Raw genomic sequence first — 19,504 nt, forward strand, 5'->3', positions numbered from 1 at the left:
GAAAAATATGCATATAGAAAACACACACACACACACACACACACACACACACACACAAATCGCAGAATCCATGACAAAAACTAACCATTCAGTAGAAAATTTGATATATAATTAAAACTGTTGTTATCATCCTCAAAATCAGTCTCTATTGGGACAACCGACAACCTCATGGCAAAATCTACAGTTTTTCAAACAAAAAGCCTTCGTTTAATCATTCCATCCCTTATATCCAAAAAAAAAAAAAAGACCTTGCAATCATTTTTTTCAATTCAATATAGTTCAAAATGTTGAATTGGTTGTTTGACAACCATTGTGCATGTATGTATACAAGCTTAAGGCATATCTTTGGAGTCCCTGGAAATGGTGAAAGAATCATAGACCTTCCCATCACTGCTTTTCTTGTATTCAAATAGGAGAGATGAGTGATTGAAGGCAGTGAGTTTAACAAATCCAAAGTCATAATCTCTGTAAATACTCCAATCTGGTGTTTCTTCACTGAACTCTGATAAATGGCTCCCTCCTCCTCCAACCACAACATGAATGGTTCCATTCACAGTACCAGAGTAACGAGACTTTTCTGTCTTTGTGCATTGGTCCTACACCAGTACCACACATGAAAAGAATATTGTAGCTTGTAAGTATTGAAAATAAGCTCAATATATATTGTTGGATGCACTTCCTATAAGCTTAAACTTTTGGGTTGGATGGGTAACTTGACGAGTAAGAAACTACAGATTATAAATACCTGGTGTATGGGGCATGTTCTTTCATAGTTATGAGCATGGCCATAAATTGCTATATCGACCTTGTATTTTTGCCAAAGACCCTGCAAGCTTTCCCTTCCCATGGATTCTTCAAATGAGCCATCGAAGGCATACCAGAAATCAGAGGAATAGCCAAGGACACGGTGAGCTACAAAAATCAACCATGGTTGTTTCTGTTTATCTACTGATGCAAGGCATTTCTCAATGAAACTGTATTGTTCTGTTCCTTCCCTCCAGTCATTTTCACTGTCTGCTATGCAGAAATGGAACATACCATAATCTGTGGAGTACCTACTCAAAAGAATCATACATGATCTAGCTGTAGACATGCTTGGTTTCCAAGTAAATGTGGGAACCAACAACCTTATTTCCCAAGGAAAAAGCTACTGGGTGCCATGGTGTCTTTGCTATAGATGTTACTTAGATGCCATTAAGTTACCTGGTGTCTTTGCTATAGATGTTACTTAGATGCCATTAAGTTACCAGAAAAACTTAGACGGTTACTTCATAAATGCTAGGAATTACTAAAAAAACTGCAAAAATTTACCAAAATTTAGATCGGTTCTCAGCTGGAACATAGTACATGGTCTCAGCCACAACACCACATTCACCGCCTGAATCTGTACCATCAAAGAAGGACCCTGAATTTGGCCAATCACGTTCATGATTACCACTGCAGGAACCAATTAAAACATGATTCACCAACCAATGACACCAAATAGTAATATGCCTAAAAGTAGTTTGACTTATAGATGCAATGGAAACATGGAATTGATCAATATTCAAACAAATTAACCTTGCAACCATATAAGGCACGGTTGATGCAATGGGCTCGACTTGTGATGTGAATTGGGCCCACTGAGAGAGATATCCATTTGCATATGACAAATCTCCTATATGGAAAACTATGTCATAGTTTTTCAAGTCTTTTATGAGTTGGTCTGTAGTGTTAAGTGAACCTGGTTGATAATTACTATAACCATTTGAACCATCACGCTCTACCTGAAAGATATTTATACAAGGAGGAAATGTAGAATTCTTTTATATATGCACCAGAAACACTATGCAAGTTGTATTCTAAATCGAGAAACAAAATATGCAAGCAAAGGCATGAGTACCATTTGAAGGTATTCTCCTAAATTTCGTACTAGGTTTCAGAAAATAATACCTTCCCCATGTCACCAAATATTATAACACGCTGTAGCGAGTCCTGTCCAGGATATGGTGATGATTTGAAGGAATAGAATTTGGTAGAGACATATGAACCATCTGATAAACGATGACTCATCCTGTAAGTATACCTGAACAATCATCACCCCAGATTTCATCAGTACTTAAATCCTTGTGTACATTAGCAAGAAATCATATAGCAAACACTCTGAATGCATACACAGAGTTTGGCAACAAATCTTTAAGGAAACTAGTGTGTATGAAACCAGGATCACGCCAGCCAACCGTCTTTGCAGGTGAACCTGTATAACAAGATAAAACCACCTCATCATGAATCATCCATACCAAAGAGTCCTGCCTTAGTTTGAATGGAAATGGAGAGTAATCAAAAGGAAATGTGGGGCACCTAAAATGCAAATCTTGAAGTGGAACATGGAAGAAATTTTCAAAATAGGAAGAACTTGATAATAGAAGTTATCACAAATCCCACAAAGGCTTAGAAGTTTGTGATCTTCAGTCATACTTCAATATTCTTTATGCTTTATAACTATAAATACTTGAAAAACTCATATTTCAATAACATACATTGACAATTAGTACTGGACTTGGGATTGTAAAGTTAAAATTTTTCTGAGAAAACAGGGCATGGAATGAATAAGTTGGAAAAAACAGAAAAAGCGATGGAAAATCTAGCCAGATTTAAACATACCACACATGCTGCTCCGATCAAATGTTGATGTTCTAGCAGGAGATCTCAATCGATTTTTTCCTTTCAGACCCCACTCAACAAATGGTACAGCCTCATTTACGTTGTAACCACTTGTCCAGGTTATTGTCAACTACACAGCATCAAAAATATCATGTAAACAATTCAGTTTGTATATATTCTTTTATCATATAGTTGAGAAAGATGAAAGAGACATAAATAATACAAACATATGGATCACAACATGAACTATGGGATTCTAGTAAATTAAACAAACTTATTTCAAGTTTTCAAAGAAGTGACTTTGTAACTTGATGAAACTAAGAAAACTTACTTCATTCCAAGACTTCCCCTGAGCAAGGCGTGGATAGATGGGTGCTTTCGGATTCTCAAATGATATGAAGTTTGAAACTGCCACAAGTTTTGGCTACATCATTCAAGTACTGAATCAGTCAGGCAGTAGCAACATCAAAATCACTTCTTTTCTTTTTCTTTTTTTTTCTTTTTCTTTTTTCCTATTTTTGTTTTATATTGCAAAATTTTAACGACTTAGCAGAAAGAGTTAGAAACGAACATTTGACAACCCGCCTGAAAATAATGCAAAAGAAAAATCTGCACGCTGATTTATCAGCCTGAACTTGAGAGAGGATTTGCCTGTCTTTGTATAATTTGGGTTCAAATAGTTGGCATTCTTGAACTGAAACGAAAAGCATCAGATATTCACATGGGTTAGGGATAGAAGTTTAGAAAATGCTCTAGTTTCGATAATCCTACAACTTCATTCTTGCACATACAAACCTTGATTGGGGCAGAGCATATATATGGTTTTTGTTCATCTTGGTCATCTACTGGTGGGCAATATGATGAGCTGACATATCGAAGCAGAACCAACTTCAGTTTGTGCACCAATAACAAAAACAAAGATTTTCCTATCTATACCAAAATATAATTTCTTTTGTATTATCTTGAGAAGAAATTCAGATCATGTTCTGTCAAGTCAAAAAAAAAAAAATATGGAGTAAAAAGAAAGAAGCTAGACATACTTGAATTTTGCCGGAGAAAACACACCAATCCAATCTGTTACTGAGGGTTCAGGGTATTCTATATCCACAGTGACCCACTGGGTATCTTCACCCTGTAACACATATTCATAATCACTAATATCTTTACCATTAAATTAGAAACTGTAATCCTAATTTAATTTCGTGCTGCTTATAAATTTGATAACCATATATTGCAGTAAACCATTCCATAATTACCCATTAAACTATAACATCAAATTCATACACTATAATGGGCAGAGTTTAAGCTTATCCATGATCAAAATAACATACAAAGCAAATGATAATAAAATTTGAAATTCTACCTTTCATTTCGCTTTTATAAACACTATGCCAGTCTTGTTTTGTAGAGACCCATTTCAAGGAAAATATTATGTGAAAACAGAGTTCTTAGAACTGAGCAAAAATTAATACGGAATTGTGTTTACCTTTAAGCCGAGAACTGAAGGGTAAGCTTTAATGGAGGCAGAGTCATGGAGGGCAAGAGTTGCTCTGTGGATGGCAATCTGGGAAAGTGGATGATCTCCAAATCCATCAAGCTAATCCAAGGTTCACCAACCATAAATACAGCAAAACTCTAGTCATTTTCTTTATGAACTGAAAGCTATGTTCCAGTTACGCTTAAATATATCTCTCTTGCAAATCAAAGAAAAGAAATGGACTAGTAAAAACACCAATAATCCATTCACTTTTTCATTATATGCTTTAATAATGGAGGTTCATTTTTCTCTCAACTATATTTTATTCATACTTTTTATGCATCAATAGTGGTTGATTCACGGCCATCAAGTATATAAGGCCAAATAAATCCCTGCTGACCCTTGAGATGATGGTGGAGGAATTATTGACTTTTTTCCATCACTGCTTTTTTCTTGTATGACAGAAGCAATGAGTGATTGAATGCTGTTAGTGTTAGTTTGCCAAAAACCAATATCAAAATCTTTGCAAAGACTCCAACAAGCCCCACATGGATTGTTTATTTCCAATTTCTATGACCTCAATAGTGGGATTTATATGCGTTTACATAGTGCTTCTACATCACATCTATAAGTGAACTTGATTCTCATTAGAGACCGTTGAGTTTAGAGACCGTTGACTGTATCATTGTGTCACATGTTTTTCTTTCAAATCGACTACGTTTTTTCTTTATTTATTTATTTATTTATTGGCTCTTTGAAAAGTAGGAATAGCAGGTTGTTAATACTATTCATGACACGGCCAATCTTCAATATTATCGTAAATGGGTTTGTCTCAAAATTTGACCTGACAGCCAAACACGCCCTTGGTTGAGGAGAGCTAGAAAGAAAGTCCAAAACTTTATTTTTAAAGCCATTCAGAAAATCTGTCCCTTTTATACTTTCCAGAAAATATATGGTCATCCATGAAAAATATATTCACACAAATACACAAAAATGGCCAACTCTCAAAAGCAACTAAAGGTGTAGAAAAATTCAAAATATCTTTATCATTTTATTTTAACAATATTGTATAGACATATGGGCAACAACTTCTGCTTATAAACGTCGAATATGAAGGATTATTTCAATAATTTGATTCAAGATGCCAAAGTGGTTGCTTCACAACCATCATGCACACAAGCTAAGACATCTCTGTACTCCCTTGAAATGGTGAAAGAATCATAGACTTTCCCATCCCTGCTTTTCTTGTATTCGAAGAGGAGAGATGAGTGATTGAATGCTGTGAGTTTGACAAATCCAAAGTCATAATCTTTGTAAATACTCCAGACAGGGGTCACTTGGCTGAACGTGGATAAGTGGCTTCCTCCCCCTCCAACAACAACATGGATGGTACCATTAACAATGCCGGAATAGTGAGACTTTTCTGTATTTACACATTGATTCTGCACCACCAGGAATGAAAATGTTAGAGAAATGAAATGGAAACTTTCTGCTACTTTTTATCACACTGTGGCAGAAATAAAACAGAAAGAATCTGAAGATAAAACTACATAAAAATATAAAGATTCATGGATCATATATATTCTTTTAATGGACATTGAGAAATTGAATCCATATATATATATATACCTGGTATATGGGGCATGTCCTTTCATAGTTATGAACATGACCATAAAATGCTATATCAACCTTGTATTTTTGCCAAAGCCTCTGTAAACTTTCCCTTCCCATGGGCTCTTCGAATGAGCCCTCCATGCCATACCAGTAATCAGAGGAATAGCCAAGAACACGGTGAGCTGCAAAAATCAACCAAGGTTGTTTCCTTCTATCTGCGGATGCAAGGCATTTCTCAATGAACCTGTACTGTTCTGATCCCTCCCTCCAGTCATGTTCAGAGTCGGCTATGCAGAAATGAAACATACCATAATCTGTCGAGTACCTACAAATCAAAGACATACAGCTTATGTAAAAACTGGGCTCAAAAATATAAACATTACATGGTTCTACACATGATTGGTTTCGAAGAAGATGAGAGAATCAGCAACCTTATTCCAAGGCAAAAGCTGTTAGTGCCATGGGGTCTTTGCTAAGAATACTGTGTTATGCATGCATGTAAGAGGTATATTTGAGCCTATTCTTTTATTTTAGCATTAATATAAATGCTAGAAGTTTCTAAAAGATTGAGAAACTTACCAAAACTTAGCTCGGTTCTCAGCTGGAACATAATACATGGTCTCAGCTGGCACACCACATTCCCCACCTGAATCCATAGTATCATAGAAGGACCCCGTATTTGGCCAATCACGTTCATGATTACCACTGCAGGAACCAAATCAAGATTCATCAACCAATATCAAAAAATTAATACCTTAAACAAGTTTGATGTATAGTCTGGAAACATCCAATATTAAGCAGTATTCAAACAAACCTTCCAATCATATAAGGTTTGGTTGATGAAATGGCCTCCACTTGTGCCGTGAATTGGTCCCACTGGGAGATATATCCATTTGAATATGAAATATCTCCTATGTGGAAAACTATGTCATAGTTGTTCAAGTCTTTGATCAGTTGATCAGTAGTGTTGAGAGAACCTGGCTGATAATCACTATACTCATTTGAACCATCACGCTCTGCCTGAAAGATAATAGGAAGGGAGTTCAGTAATCTATCCATGTATCATGAACCAGAAACTCAATATAGGCAAATCCATCCTATCATGTGACAAGAACAACATATGAAATAAGCAAGCGAGAGAGGCATAAGAAGTTTTTAAGGATTCTCAATAATGATAAATTTCATCACCAGAATATTGACAAAACCTCATTTAATGCCATATTTCAGGCGAGAAGCAAACTATCAGTGCAGTTCTTGAATAAGAAATTCCTTGATCATGTACTAATAGAAAACAGAATCATCCTTTCAAAGTTCATGTTCTCTTCCACAAATCACTTCTTTCATGATACCTTCCCCATGTCGCCAAATATTACAACTCGCTGCAGTGAGTTCTGTCCAGGATATGGGGATGATTTGAAGGAATAGTTTTTGCTCCAAACATATGAACCATTCAATAAAATATGACCCAACCTGTAAGTGTACCTGGAAAAATCATCATAACCATCAAGCCAGATATCATCAATACTTCACTGCATTTGAGCAAACAAAACAAAACTTTATATGCATACATGGAGTTTGGCCACAAATATTTTAGGAAACTAGTGTGTATGAAACCAGGATCGCGCCAACCAACCGTCCTTGCTGGTGAACCTGGATTACAAGATAAAACTTCATAATGAAACATGCCTGCATGGCTACACACTTAATCATGGTGCAAAAAGTAATCTGCCTGTCTTTTGTGCACCATAGAGTTGTAAGAACTCGGAAGTGACACAATTGATCTCTGTTGTGAAACGTCTACCAACAAAATAATAAGCAAACACTTGTATTGGACGAATCACTGCTGTCAATTGCATTTTTTTATTGCTGTTTTATTATTAATAGATGAAAAATAACTTATTATTCAAAACATACTATGATAATCAGAAGACTAGGGATTTTCAGGTAAAGCTTTAGGACCAGGCCAGCACAGAATGATTAAATTGCATATCACTGTAAACTAGGAAATTGGCCCAATTTAAACATACCACACATGCTGCTTCGATCAAATGTCAAAGTTCCAGCTGGGGATCGCATTTGTATTTCTCCTTTCAGACCCCACTCAACAAATGGAACAGCCTCATCTATATTGTAGCCACTTGTCCAGGTAATTGTCATCTGCACAGCATAAAAAAAACTTCATAAGCAATATGAAGGACAATGATAGAAACTTAATTCTAGTGAAGCAAAAAGCATCATCTCCATGCCAAAAATAGAAGTCAACTATTTCACTTGATATTGTTATTATTAACTTTTTGCATGCTTAGGACAGAACATTACAAGACTTAAAGAACTAAGGAAAGTAGACTTTATAAAAATAATTTCCTTAACAAATTTAGGACCCAAGAAAACTAGAAATCTTACTTCATTCCAAGACTTCCCTTGTGCAAGGCGTGGATAGACAGGTGCCTTAGGATTTGCAAATGATATGAAGTTTGAAACTGCTACCAGTTTTGGCTGCATTATTCACATTCTGAATCAGTTAACAGATAGTAACATCAATACTACATAAAAGTTGATTAAATTAGGATGGTAATAGGGAGACTATATATGGAGGAGCAATATAAGATATAATTATATTAAAATAAAAGTAAAATATATATAGAGATTGACATTTGATCAAGCATAATACACCAGAAAAGGTTACAAACACACATTTGACAACCCTCCTGAAAATAATGCAAATGAAAAGTCTGCACGCTGATTTATCAGTTGGAACTTCAAAGAGGCTTTTCCTGTCTTGGTATAACCGGAGTTGGAATGATTCGCATACTTGAACTGAAATAAAGGTATAAGATATCACATTGGTCAAGAAGTTTTAAAAAGCTTTAGTTCTGTATAACTCACATTTATAGTGCACGGACCTTGATTGGGGCAGAGCATATAAATGGAGTTTGTTGTTTTGGGTCATCCACAGGTAGGCAATATGATGAGCTGACATATCAAACCAGAACCACTTCAGTTTTTCCAACAATAACAATGCAGATTCTCTTATATCATGCAACGGGAGGAAAAAAAAAAAAAAAAAAAGGAACAGAATGTTTGTCCCAGTTATAGTCAAAATATACATGTAAATATATATATATATATATATATATATTTCTTTCTTGCGCCATAAATTTAGCTTAAAAAGGTTGAAGGCCCATTTAACAATATGTGAATTGTTCGGTTACAAAATGAGTAAGAACAAAGCAGCTAAAAATTCTCCCAATTAACATATCTGTACATACTTGAATCTTGCTGGAGAAAAGACACCGACCCAATCATCCACAGAGGGTTCAGGGTGTTCTAAATCCACAGTTACCCATTGGGTATCTTCACCCTGTGATTATTTGAATCAAATCATCCATCATCAAACTTCAGTATCCCGAAATCAATAATAAACATCTTTACAGTTAAATTAGAACCACAAGTTTTTCAAACACTCATATCATGTACAGGGCTAAATATGCATACAAAAAGCAGGGAGAGAGCTAGTATAATCTACCAATAGTCAGTCATTCCACAACAACCCATCAACCAAGTAACCTTGTTATACCAGTACCAACTAAATGTTGGAAAACTATATACTATAGGGGTTTAGTTTACGCTTATTAAAAAGTCATTAACTTCCAAAGCTAATGATAACAAAATTGAAAAAGTACGCCTATCTTCCTATCGTAAATCATTTTTTTTTTTTTTTTTTTTTTTTGGGTTCAAATTCAGTATACTAGTATAACTTGACCATAATTTCCCACATAACTTTTTTTCTAATTTCTATTTCCGCTTATTCTTCATTAAAATGCTTCAATAAGTATTTTATCAAAATACAGTCTTTGAAGTTAGAGCATACGAACAGTATTACCTTTAAGCCGAGAACAAAAGGGTAAGCTTGAATGGAGGCGGAGTCCAGCAGGGCAATAATGGTTTTGTGGATAGCAATCTGGGAAAGTGGTTGGTCCTCAAATCCATTGATATGAGCCCAAGCTAATCCAAGGTTCGCCAACCACCAGCACAGTGCCAGAACTCCTCCATGGACTTTCCTCGTGGACTGAAAGCTCCTTCCCATTTTCTTTTTTTTTTTTTTTCGCCAAAGAAGCACACAAACTATGAATTTAAATACATAGAATAATGCTATTTATTCCCATTTAGATTCTCAAAATGATCCCAACTTTTGACTTTTTGCTTTTCTTACTATAAAAGAAGTAATTTTTTTTTTGTTTTTTCCAACTAATACGATGAAAGGGACGTGAAATATCAGAGAAGAGAAAATTAGAGAAAGAAAAAGCCAACTGGGTTGTGAAACAACGAAGATAAGCGGGTCTCTGACTGTTGCTCGTAGAGAATAAAAACAATGGTGGGTTTTCATAGAGAAAGCGTTTTGATAGAATGTGTGACTGTCAGTCACCGAAGGTTGCCATGGAGGACGCACGTGGGAACTACTTCTTTCTTCTTCTTTTGTTATTATTATTATTTTTTCCTGCTTGACTTCTTGGTGGGATTGATATTGGTAGTGGACCCACTAAGAAATTTATTTTCTAAATAGTTTTATAAAAATTAGCACAATTCGTTCGTGGACGCAATAGGCCACCATTTGGATTTGTTTCCAGTTTTGTATGAAATTCTTTGCAAACTAGAGAGAAAATGGAATTTATATTTTTATTAAATAAGCATGTGATAGGTTATAACAGCAATCATATAATTACTTCACCAAAAAAAAAAAAAAAAAGAAAAAGAAATCATATGTACAATTAGAATTATTTAACTGATAGATACCAGATACTTTTCCCAAAAAAAAAAAAAAAACTGACAGAACAGATATAAACAATAGAAATTGTAGTTTAGAATTATATTTTACTTGCAAAAGATTTACATCAGAAATTATCGATTGCATCTGTATAACATATTTAACATATATCATTTATAATTATAGATAATGTTTATCATATTGATTGACAAAAAATTGTTTTTCCATATAGATATATATATATATATATATCATTTTTTATCTTTATCAAACATGATTTTACCATTTTTATTTTTATAAAATATTTTTGAATATATTAGCCAAGTTGTTTTAACTTTTAAGTTATAAAAAATATGAAATTAAATTTTTCATTTTTATTTTACCTGATCTATAAAAAATTGTTTTAAAAATTGTTTTAATAAACATTATCAAACGGGCCTTCATTTTAACAGCACCAAATGTTTTTTTCAATCTTTCATACCTGAATACTAAAAGAATAGCTTTCGTGGTTGAACATTTCTACCTATACTATAAAAGTATAGATTCGAGTTATGAAGATGCAGAAATTTAAGGTAATTTGTAATGTTAAAATAAATAAATAAATAAAAAACCTGCCATGTCCGAACTGTAAGAATTTTTTGAATAGTTAACTTTAGAGTATCACACCCTAATGCCCAGATTTTAATGAAATTGGATGCAATGTATTTCTACAGGATACATGCAATTCATCAATGATAATTACATGTAATCCGGATAAGAAAACTACTATTCACATGAACATCAACCTCAAATAAAAAATATTCAAAAGATCCATACTAATTAAAAGAAAATACCCATAACTATTTGCTCTAGTGGTAGAATGCCATTTCTTCTCAACAAATACTTCAAATGATAAAGAGTGAAAAAAAAAAAAAAAAAAAATTGATAAAACTTTCAAGTGGCTAAAGTGTTTGGTTCAGAGCCATCATGAACACAGGCCAATACATCCTTGTAATCCCTTGAGATGGTGAATGAATCATAGACTTTTCCACTACTGCTCTTCTTGTATTCAATCAGAAGACATGACTCATTGAATGCTGTTAGTTTCACAAAACCATAACCAGAATCTCTAAAAAGAGTCCAAGTTGTCTGAATTGGTGTCCCAAATCTGATAAACGACTTCCTACACCTCCAACAACAACATGGATTGTTCTATTCACTGTGCCTGAATAGTGAGATTTCTCTGTATTCACACATTGATTCTGCTTCCCATGTATCCATAAATAATAATGCCATTTTCAACTTGGTTTTCTTCTTGTCGGAAAATTATGGATGATCAATGCCATTGCATATTGCAGATGAAACCAATATGAATTGCATACACAATTTTTTTTTTTTTTTTTTTTTTTTTTTTTTTTTGGTTTTGAATTGCATATAATTAAAAACACAGAATACTGTACATCATACATAGAAAATGATATAAAGAGGAAAATTTTGTCATTTTTCCAGGATCTAATTAAAACAGTATCCATCAAACAGTCCAAATATCTTCCATAAACCTTAAAAAACGATTTGAAATCACAGCTCAAATGAAACTCCACCAAAAGAACTACAAACGGCAAATCAATTAATCAGATTTTACTCAGGTTGATGCAATGGGCTCCACCTGCACTTTGAATTGATCCCAATTAGAAATATATCCATTTGCATATGATAAATCTCTCCCTATATGGAAAACTATGTCATAGTTTTTGAAGTCTTTGATGAGTTGGTCGATAGTATTAGATGAACCTGGCTAATAACCACTATACTCATTTGAACCATCTGTAGGAAAGTAGATAAGTCTTTTATCCATGTATCATGCACCATAACCCATTTTCGTCAAATCCTTCTCATACCCTAGCAAGGATTGTCGAGCACCTAAAACACTATGCAACTTCCATTCTGATTCCAAAACAATAAAGAAGCAATCCTTCATCTTCCCTTTGGCGGCTTGAAACAAAAAGAGGACACCAATGTTGTTATATACACCAGCTTCGTGAATCTCCCTTTCCCCTGATCCAATTTTCAAAGAGCCTTTCATGGCCTATTCCTCACGTCTTCTTCAATAAACTCTCGCTTGATTTCCACTTGTTATATAAAATCCAAATAAACATAATCTAACATCCACTCAAGTGCCTCGGAACAGATGCATCAAAGTTGCTATGATACTAAATGTTCAATCTGATTCTCAGTATGTAACAGAATGCTTATGACATATAAAAAAAAATCCAAAAACATCATTGAAACAATAGCAACATTCTCAGATTATACAACAATAGCATAGACAACTAAAGCTAAAACAACACTTAGAAATTCATGAAAATTTAGATAGAAACAACCAAAAAAATAAACAAATAAATTAATAAAAATTTTTAAAAAAAAAAAAAAAAGATATACCTTAGGAAATGATAAGTACGGAACTCTTGGAATTTCTGACATTTTCTGATGCATGGTTTTGAGGGGTTTTTAAATGTTACTTTTCCTTGCTGATGAAGATAGCGTTGCAGTCCAACGGGAAAAGGCTGTAAAACGTCGTCGTCGCTTGCTTGGGGGATTATTTTGTAATTATACCACGTAAAATGAAAACCCAAAAAAAAAAAAAATTGGGGATGGGAAATCGAACGTTGTCATTTTGGTTTTGGGATTGTCTTGTTCTTTGCTGTGTGCTGTTAAAATAAGCAAGCATGTTATAAGCTTTTGGGGAATCATATATTATTACTAACTAGAATTATTTAACTGGAAAATAAGATATACACATTTAGAAAAAATTATGGTTTGGAATTTTTTTTTTTTTTACTTGCAATAAATGTAAATTATAAACCATTAATTGAATTTGCTTGTAGAAAATTCATGCAATTTTAAGGGGCAAAAACTATTATTTGAATTATTAGTTTTAACCATAGAATTTGCAAGTTTAACCGTAAAGTCTTTTTTCCTTTTTTTTTTTTGGGGGGGGGGACTGGGGATAATTACTAAAATCTTTTATGTGATAAACAAATTAGCTTTTTTTTTTTTATCATTAGTTTTATGAATTTTTTTAAAAGTAACTATTTAGAAAAACAAAGACAATCATATTCAAATCTAAAAAATATTCAAAAGATCCATAATTAACTGAAGAAAAGGAAAATTTTATAACTTATAATTTCAATTATTCATGACTTAGTTATAAAAGTCCATTTTCTTTTCAACAAATACGTTTATTTATAATGAGGGGAAAAATGTAAAATGACAAAAACTTTCATGTAGCTAAAGTGGTAGGTTCACAACCGTCATGGACACAGGCCAAGACATCCTTGTAGTCCCTTGAGATGGTGAACGAATCATATACTTTTCCATCACTGCTCTTCTTGTATTCAAACAGAAGAGATGACTGATTGAATGCAGTTAGTTTCACAAAACCATAATCAGAATCTCTGTAAATACTCCAACTTGTCTGAATTGGTCCAAAATCTGATAAATGGCTTCCTCCACCTCCAACAACAACATGGATTGTTCCATTCACTGTGCCTGAATAGTGAGTTTTCTCCGTGTTTACACATTGGTTCTACGTATAACATCCATAAAAATGTTAGAAAGAATTGAATCTATATCTAAAAATTTATTAATGAAAAGTTATCAATAGATCACATTTCATTCTAAAGATAGTTCAAATGACAATATCGCTTTGTTGTGTTTCTAGAACGAAATATTGAGTTTCCTAATAATTATATCTCGAGTCCCGACATTAAACTATATTTGTATGACCGTTATTTGTGTAAAGAACTAAAAATCTCAGATTTTGGCAATCTTATATTTCATCCATCAGCCTTAAATCCCTCATAATAGTAGCATTGAAGTCCGAGTTATATCATTTTGGAATACCTGGTAAATGGGGCAAATCCTCTCATAGTTATGAATATGGCCAAAGAATGCAATGTCCACCTTGTATTTCTGCCATAGCTTTTGCAAGCTTTCCCTTCCCATTGGCTCTCCAAATGAGCCATCCTGCCAATATGTGGAGGAATAGCCAAGAACACGATGGGCAGCAAAGATCAGCCATGGCTGATTCTTCCTGTCTGCTGATGCAAGGCACTTCTCAAGGAACTTGTATTGCTCAGAACCCTCTCTCCAATCATGTTCACTGTCTGCTATACAGAAATGGAACATCCCAAAATCTGTTGAATACCTACAAAGGAAAAAGGGAACAATTTCCACGTAATTTTCAATAGAGGCTCAGTAACGTAGCCATTAAAAAAACTTGAAAACCAGCTTTGTATAAACCTATCAGGGATATCAGTATACTTTTCTGCTTGGTTTGGCCAAATACTAGCTAGATATTATCTGAAGCTAGCTGCTTGTTAAAAGATGAACTTTCTTTCTGAAATCCTTAATACCTGCTATGGGAAACTTACCAACTGATTAGAGTCTTCTTCTATGCAGAACTTGGATTCAACCCAAGTTCAGATACACTTACCTCCTCCTTGTAAATTCCCAACCTTGATTTTGAGTTTCAACAATGCTATAGCTGTTGAATTAAATTAATATTTGTGGACTTGGCATAATCAATTACTCACTTACAGGGCCTATTTATGCCATTAATGGGACTGGCTTATTTTATTATTTTGTAGTAGGGCCCTTGGTCACACACTCTCTATAAGACTCTAGTTGGCCCATTGGACTGGAGGACCAACTCTCTTTATAAGCCCAATGACTTATCCATATTTTTCCTAGTATAATTATATTATCAAATTATTATTATTTTATGTGTGTCAAAATTAATGGATAAGTCTGACTTGCAGAGACTATTTAAAGGTCTAAGGCAAGCAAACAAACAGATGTCATACGGTATTTTGATATTAGGGTTTTCATAGATCTGAGAGTGGTTTGAGAGTAGTGTGTCCATAGGCACTACTTTATATTGTTTTCTATTTTGCAGGATTAAAGATCTAATTTATCAATGGCTGCGTTTGGAGGTTAGTAATTTATGATTTATGGAATTTATTATACATATTTAGATCCATAAAATCTAACAATAGCTCCTCAAGTTTGTTAATACAAGTTGTATACTTTTGATTACTTTTTAGAAACTAACTTCTTGCCACATCACTTGCTATTCATAGTTTAATAAATTGTTCTACAACCAATCAAAATAAGTCAGAAAATGAATCATGTTATGTACCAGAATTTAGCTCTGTTCTCAGCAGGAACATAGAACATGGTTTCAGCAAGAACACCACATTCACCACCAGAATCATTATTATCATAAAAGGAACCTGTCCCCGGCACATCTCTTTCATGATTTCCACTGTTAATAGAGTATTTCATGTTACTTTAACTTATAGATTCAATTCAAGTGTACATGCATGATACTCAGCTTTAAGGAACAGCAAGCTATATATGCTAACCTTGCAATCATATATGGCACAGTTGATGCAATAGGCTCCACCTGCGATGTGAATTGGTCCCACTGTGAGATGTATCCATTTGCATATGTGATATCACCAATGTGAAAAACCATGTCAATGTTATCCAAATCCTTGACAAGTTGATCTGTGGTATTGAGGGAGCCTGGTTGATAGTTGCTGTACTCATTTGAACCATCACGTTCTGCCTGAGAAACTTGCAAAGGGAAAGTAAAATTTTCTTTTCCAAGATGAACAACATGAAAAAAACCTCAAACATACAGAAAGAAAATTTGAAACTGCATTTAGGTTAATAATAGATGGTTATGGTTTTCTTGTTATACCTTTCCCATGTCTCCGAATATAATGACACGCTGCAATGATTCCTGCCCTGGAGATGGTGATGCTTTGAAATAATAGGACTTGCTCCAGATAAAGCTACCATTAAGTAGTCTATGACCAAGCTTGTAAGAGTACCTGAAAAAAACAAAAGCCATGTTGGAACTTAAGAAGATGTATAATCTCAATTTATCTTTTTTCCCCTGTTTGAGAAATCATTTCTAATGCTTAAAGATGCATACAAAGAACTTGGCCACAAATCTTTCAAGAAACTTGTATGAATGAAACCAGGATCGCGCCAACCAACTGTCCTTGCTGGTGGACCTGCCACATTGATTAAGAGAATTACCAGATAAAACCATCAGAAAACATAATACTTAGTGAAAAACTATATACCAAAATAGACCATGAAGAGAGATTACCACACATGCTGTTTCGATGAAAAGTCATTGTTTGTGCTGGAGTTTGAGTTTGAGTTTGAGTTTGAGTTTGAATTTGTCCTTTGAGACCCCACTCAACTAGAGGTAAAGCTTCATTAATGTTATAGCCGCTTGTCCAAGTTACTGTCATCTGCATCAAAGTTGAAAACAAATTTACATTACAACTTCAAACACCCCATCCATAACATTTATTTTGATAGAATATTGTAGGTGTGCTAACTAAAGGAATAAAAAAATTTCATTCAGGAAGGCCTGGACTATAATTGATTAGATGAATAGTCAGTTTCCTTAAAAATTACAAAGAATGCATAAACTTACTTCATTCCAAGACTTCCCTTGAGCAAGACGTGGATAAAGTGGTGCTTTTGGATTCGCAAACTTTATAACATTGGAAACTGCCACCAGTTTTGGCTGCATTTTTCAGATACAAAGTTAAAAGTAAGTTCAAGTCCTCCAATTGGCATATTCATAAGTCCTCAAGAGACAATTCAGTTGGAAAATGCCATGCTGTTTATAAGGTAAAGATTGGAAAAATGGACATACATTTGACAACCCGCCTGAGAATAGCGCAAATGAAAAATCTTCGCGTTGATTGATCAGCAAAAACTTCAAAGATGCTTTGCCTTTCTTTACATATTCAGGATTGGAATCATTGGCAAACTTGTACTGAAATCAAATCAACGAAAATTCAGATAATAAAAAATGGTTAAGAAGTAGTCTGATTCATTTCCAAAACAGAGATTTACACTGCAATGAAAATGAACACCTTAATTGGAGCTGAGCAGATATTTGGAGTTTGTTGTCGTTCATCATTTGGTGGACAGGTGAATGAGCTATCATATATGGTAAGTTGATGGGATTAATGATTTATTTGAATTGAGTTGTCTAAATATTCACCAAAACAAAAATCATAAAAGGCAATTCAAAAAGAGAGAAACCAATAAGTGGGAAAAAAAATTACTTGAAATTTGCAGGAGAAAAAACTCCTAGCCAATCATCTTCAGAAGGCTTAGAGAATTGAACTTGTACTGTTACCCATTCAGAATCTGCACCCTGCAAATAGACCACCCATAGATCAGCTTAATATATATAAACAAAAACCAGGGAATTTTATAGATGATACAGTTAGCATGTAAAAGCTGTATTATACTATATAATTATATTTCCTCATTTAGATAGGAATTAATGTATTAGAATCATAGTATAGTTGTTAGATTAACTAGCAAGTGAAATTAATCAACTAAGCTGTGCCATATTATTATTGCCTAGAACTATATAGATGTATTGAAGGAGGAGTGGTTGTTAATAATACCTTGGTGCCAAGAAGGAGAGGCTTTGCTGAGACGGAGGCGTTGTCGTGAAGCTCGTAGAGAGCCCTGTGGATAGCAATCTTGGAGAGCGGCTGAATACCATCACCTATTGCAGCTTCACCAATATGCTTAGTGTAAGCTGCTGCTGCTAAATGTAGAAACCATGACAACAATAATAAAACTGCAACTTTCAATGAATGGAAGCTCAAAGTCTCCATCACCACCGCAGTAAATGTCAAAAATTAGGACACAGTTTTTAACGTTGGTGAGGTTTCATCCATCTATACATATGTCATTGGCAATGGTTTGGCCGGCCAAAACCTGCACCACATGAAAGCTGTACCATATGGTCTCTATCTATATTCTATTCCATCCATGCTGTGTTAGTCAACCTTTAGGTCCATACTTTATTATCGGCAATTTCCACACCACTATTTTTATTATTATTTTTTTTATTTATATTTACTTATGACTTTTTGATAGTGGTATTGTTAATTTCTTCATTCAATTACACTAAAAAATTGAAAATAAAGGATCGTTAAGATGCCGACATGAATGTTACGCTTTAAAAATAAAATAAACAAAAAAAATTCCAACTTTTTATTTTCAGTTGAATATTAAGTTGACATTTGACTTAAAAGAGATGCTTTCATTACCCTTTGCTTTTATATTCTATTGGCTAACTATGGTTGTTGGATAAATTAAAGATTTTCTTAATTTTAAAGATTAATTTCATATCTTTACTAATAATACACAATAAATTCCACATCTATACTATTTGATACACAACTCTTGATGACATAGATTACTTGCACTTTTTGTTTTCTTCTCCAGAGTTTCACATAGAAAAGTACTAACTTTTATTACTTAATTCCTCCATACAATCGAAACTAAATATTGATCAAATCTAAACTTTTATAATCCAAATGAAAAATTCTTTCTCTGCATTCAACTGTAACCCTCAATAAACTTTGGTATATAATTAAGTTATTAATCGAATTACACTATCTTTTCTTTTCTTTTTTAATTTTGTTCACTGAGTAACAATAATTTGATTGGTAAATCAAAGCTCGTGAGGTTTCTTATCAAATACAAAATTATAAGATTTTTTTAGTTTAAACTCAAAAGTAATAGCTATTCGTAAATTTGGCAAACCATGAATGTAAACACAAACAAAGATGATGACATGGCTAGTCAAAAATCAGAATTCATGTTCGACATGTAGGAAAGATTTCCTCTTTGCAACTAATTTGTTTAAGACGATAAATCAAAACAAGCAATTAATTTGAATTCATTTGAGGGGAAAAGATTGCTTTTCTACTCTTCTAGATAAAGTAGCGTTGGAAATTTTAATGCCAAGATAGACCAAATATACGGTTGACCACAAGCATGGGTATTCTAATAATTTCAAAAAAAATATAAATTATTTTCTCGGACTTTCAGCTAGATAAACGTCAACCTACATGGAAGTCAGTCTCAATCGAACTCAATTTTAAACATTAGGCCAAAAAACA

At 33.8% G+C, this 19,504-nt stretch overlaps 3 protein-coding genes across 4 annotated transcripts; all 3 read right to left on the reverse strand.

Annotated features, from left to right (window-relative positions):
* Positions 1-87: 87 nt before the first annotated feature.
* Positions 88-4,616, reverse strand: LOC107418013 (probable inactive purple acid phosphatase 27). The gene is made up of 12 exons (XM_060814665.1): positions 4,130-4,616; positions 3,684-3,775; positions 3,439-3,508; positions 3,215-3,337; positions 2,975-3,051; positions 2,644-2,773; positions 2,155-2,236; positions 1,933-2,065; positions 1,561-1,766; positions 1,312-1,437; positions 746-1,055; positions 88-596 (listed from the first exon to the last, which is right to left on the reverse strand). The coding sequence occupies exons 3-12, from the start codon at positions 3,455-3,457 to the stop codon at positions 333-335; spliced, it is 1,470 nt and encodes a 489-aa protein (XP_060670648.1). The 5' UTR covers positions 3,458-3,508; positions 3,684-3,775; positions 4,130-4,616; the 3' UTR covers positions 88-332.
* Positions 4,617-5,141: 525 nt separating this feature from the next.
* Positions 5,142-10,107, reverse strand: LOC107418000 (probable inactive purple acid phosphatase 27). The gene is made up of 12 exons (XM_016026662.4): positions 9,618-10,107; positions 9,004-9,095; positions 8,638-8,707; positions 8,429-8,551; positions 8,138-8,230; positions 7,762-7,891; positions 7,303-7,384; positions 7,084-7,216; positions 6,549-6,754; positions 6,314-6,439; positions 5,750-6,059; positions 5,142-5,562 (listed from the first exon to the last, which is right to left on the reverse strand). The coding sequence occupies exons 1-12, from the start codon at positions 9,819-9,821 to the stop codon at positions 5,257-5,259; spliced, it is 1,875 nt and encodes a 624-aa protein (XP_015882148.3). The 5' UTR covers positions 9,822-10,107; the 3' UTR covers positions 5,142-5,256.
* A 3,520-nt stretch (positions 10,108-13,627) lies between these two features.
* On the reverse strand, positions 13,628-18,351 carry LOC107418007 (probable inactive purple acid phosphatase 27). Of its 2 annotated transcripts, XM_025073500.3 has the most exons (12): positions 17,993-18,344; positions 17,642-17,733; positions 17,447-17,513; positions 17,224-17,346; positions 16,999-17,091; positions 16,663-16,810; positions 16,483-16,564; positions 16,246-16,378; positions 15,905-16,110; positions 15,679-15,804; positions 14,382-14,685; positions 13,628-14,064 (listed from the first exon to the last, which is right to left on the reverse strand). In XM_025073500.3, the coding sequence occupies exons 1-12, from the start codon at positions 18,206-18,208 to the stop codon at positions 13,759-13,761; spliced, it is 1,896 nt and encodes a 631-aa protein (XP_024929268.3). In that variant the 5' UTR covers positions 18,209-18,344; the 3' UTR covers positions 13,628-13,758. The 2 variants fall into 2 exon arrangements, with proteins under 2 accessions (XP_024929268.3, XP_060670352.1); XM_060814369.1 differs by lacking the exon at positions 15,679-15,804 and having other exon boundaries at positions 17,993-18,351.
* Between the last annotated feature and the right edge of the window lie 1,153 nt (positions 18,352-19,504).

Source organism: Ziziphus jujuba, chromosome 2, assembly GCF_031755915.1.
Source record: "Ziziphus jujuba cultivar Dongzao chromosome 2, ASM3175591v1".
Lineage (NCBI taxonomy): Eukaryota > Viridiplantae > Streptophyta > Magnoliopsida > Rosales > Rhamnaceae > Ziziphus > Ziziphus jujuba.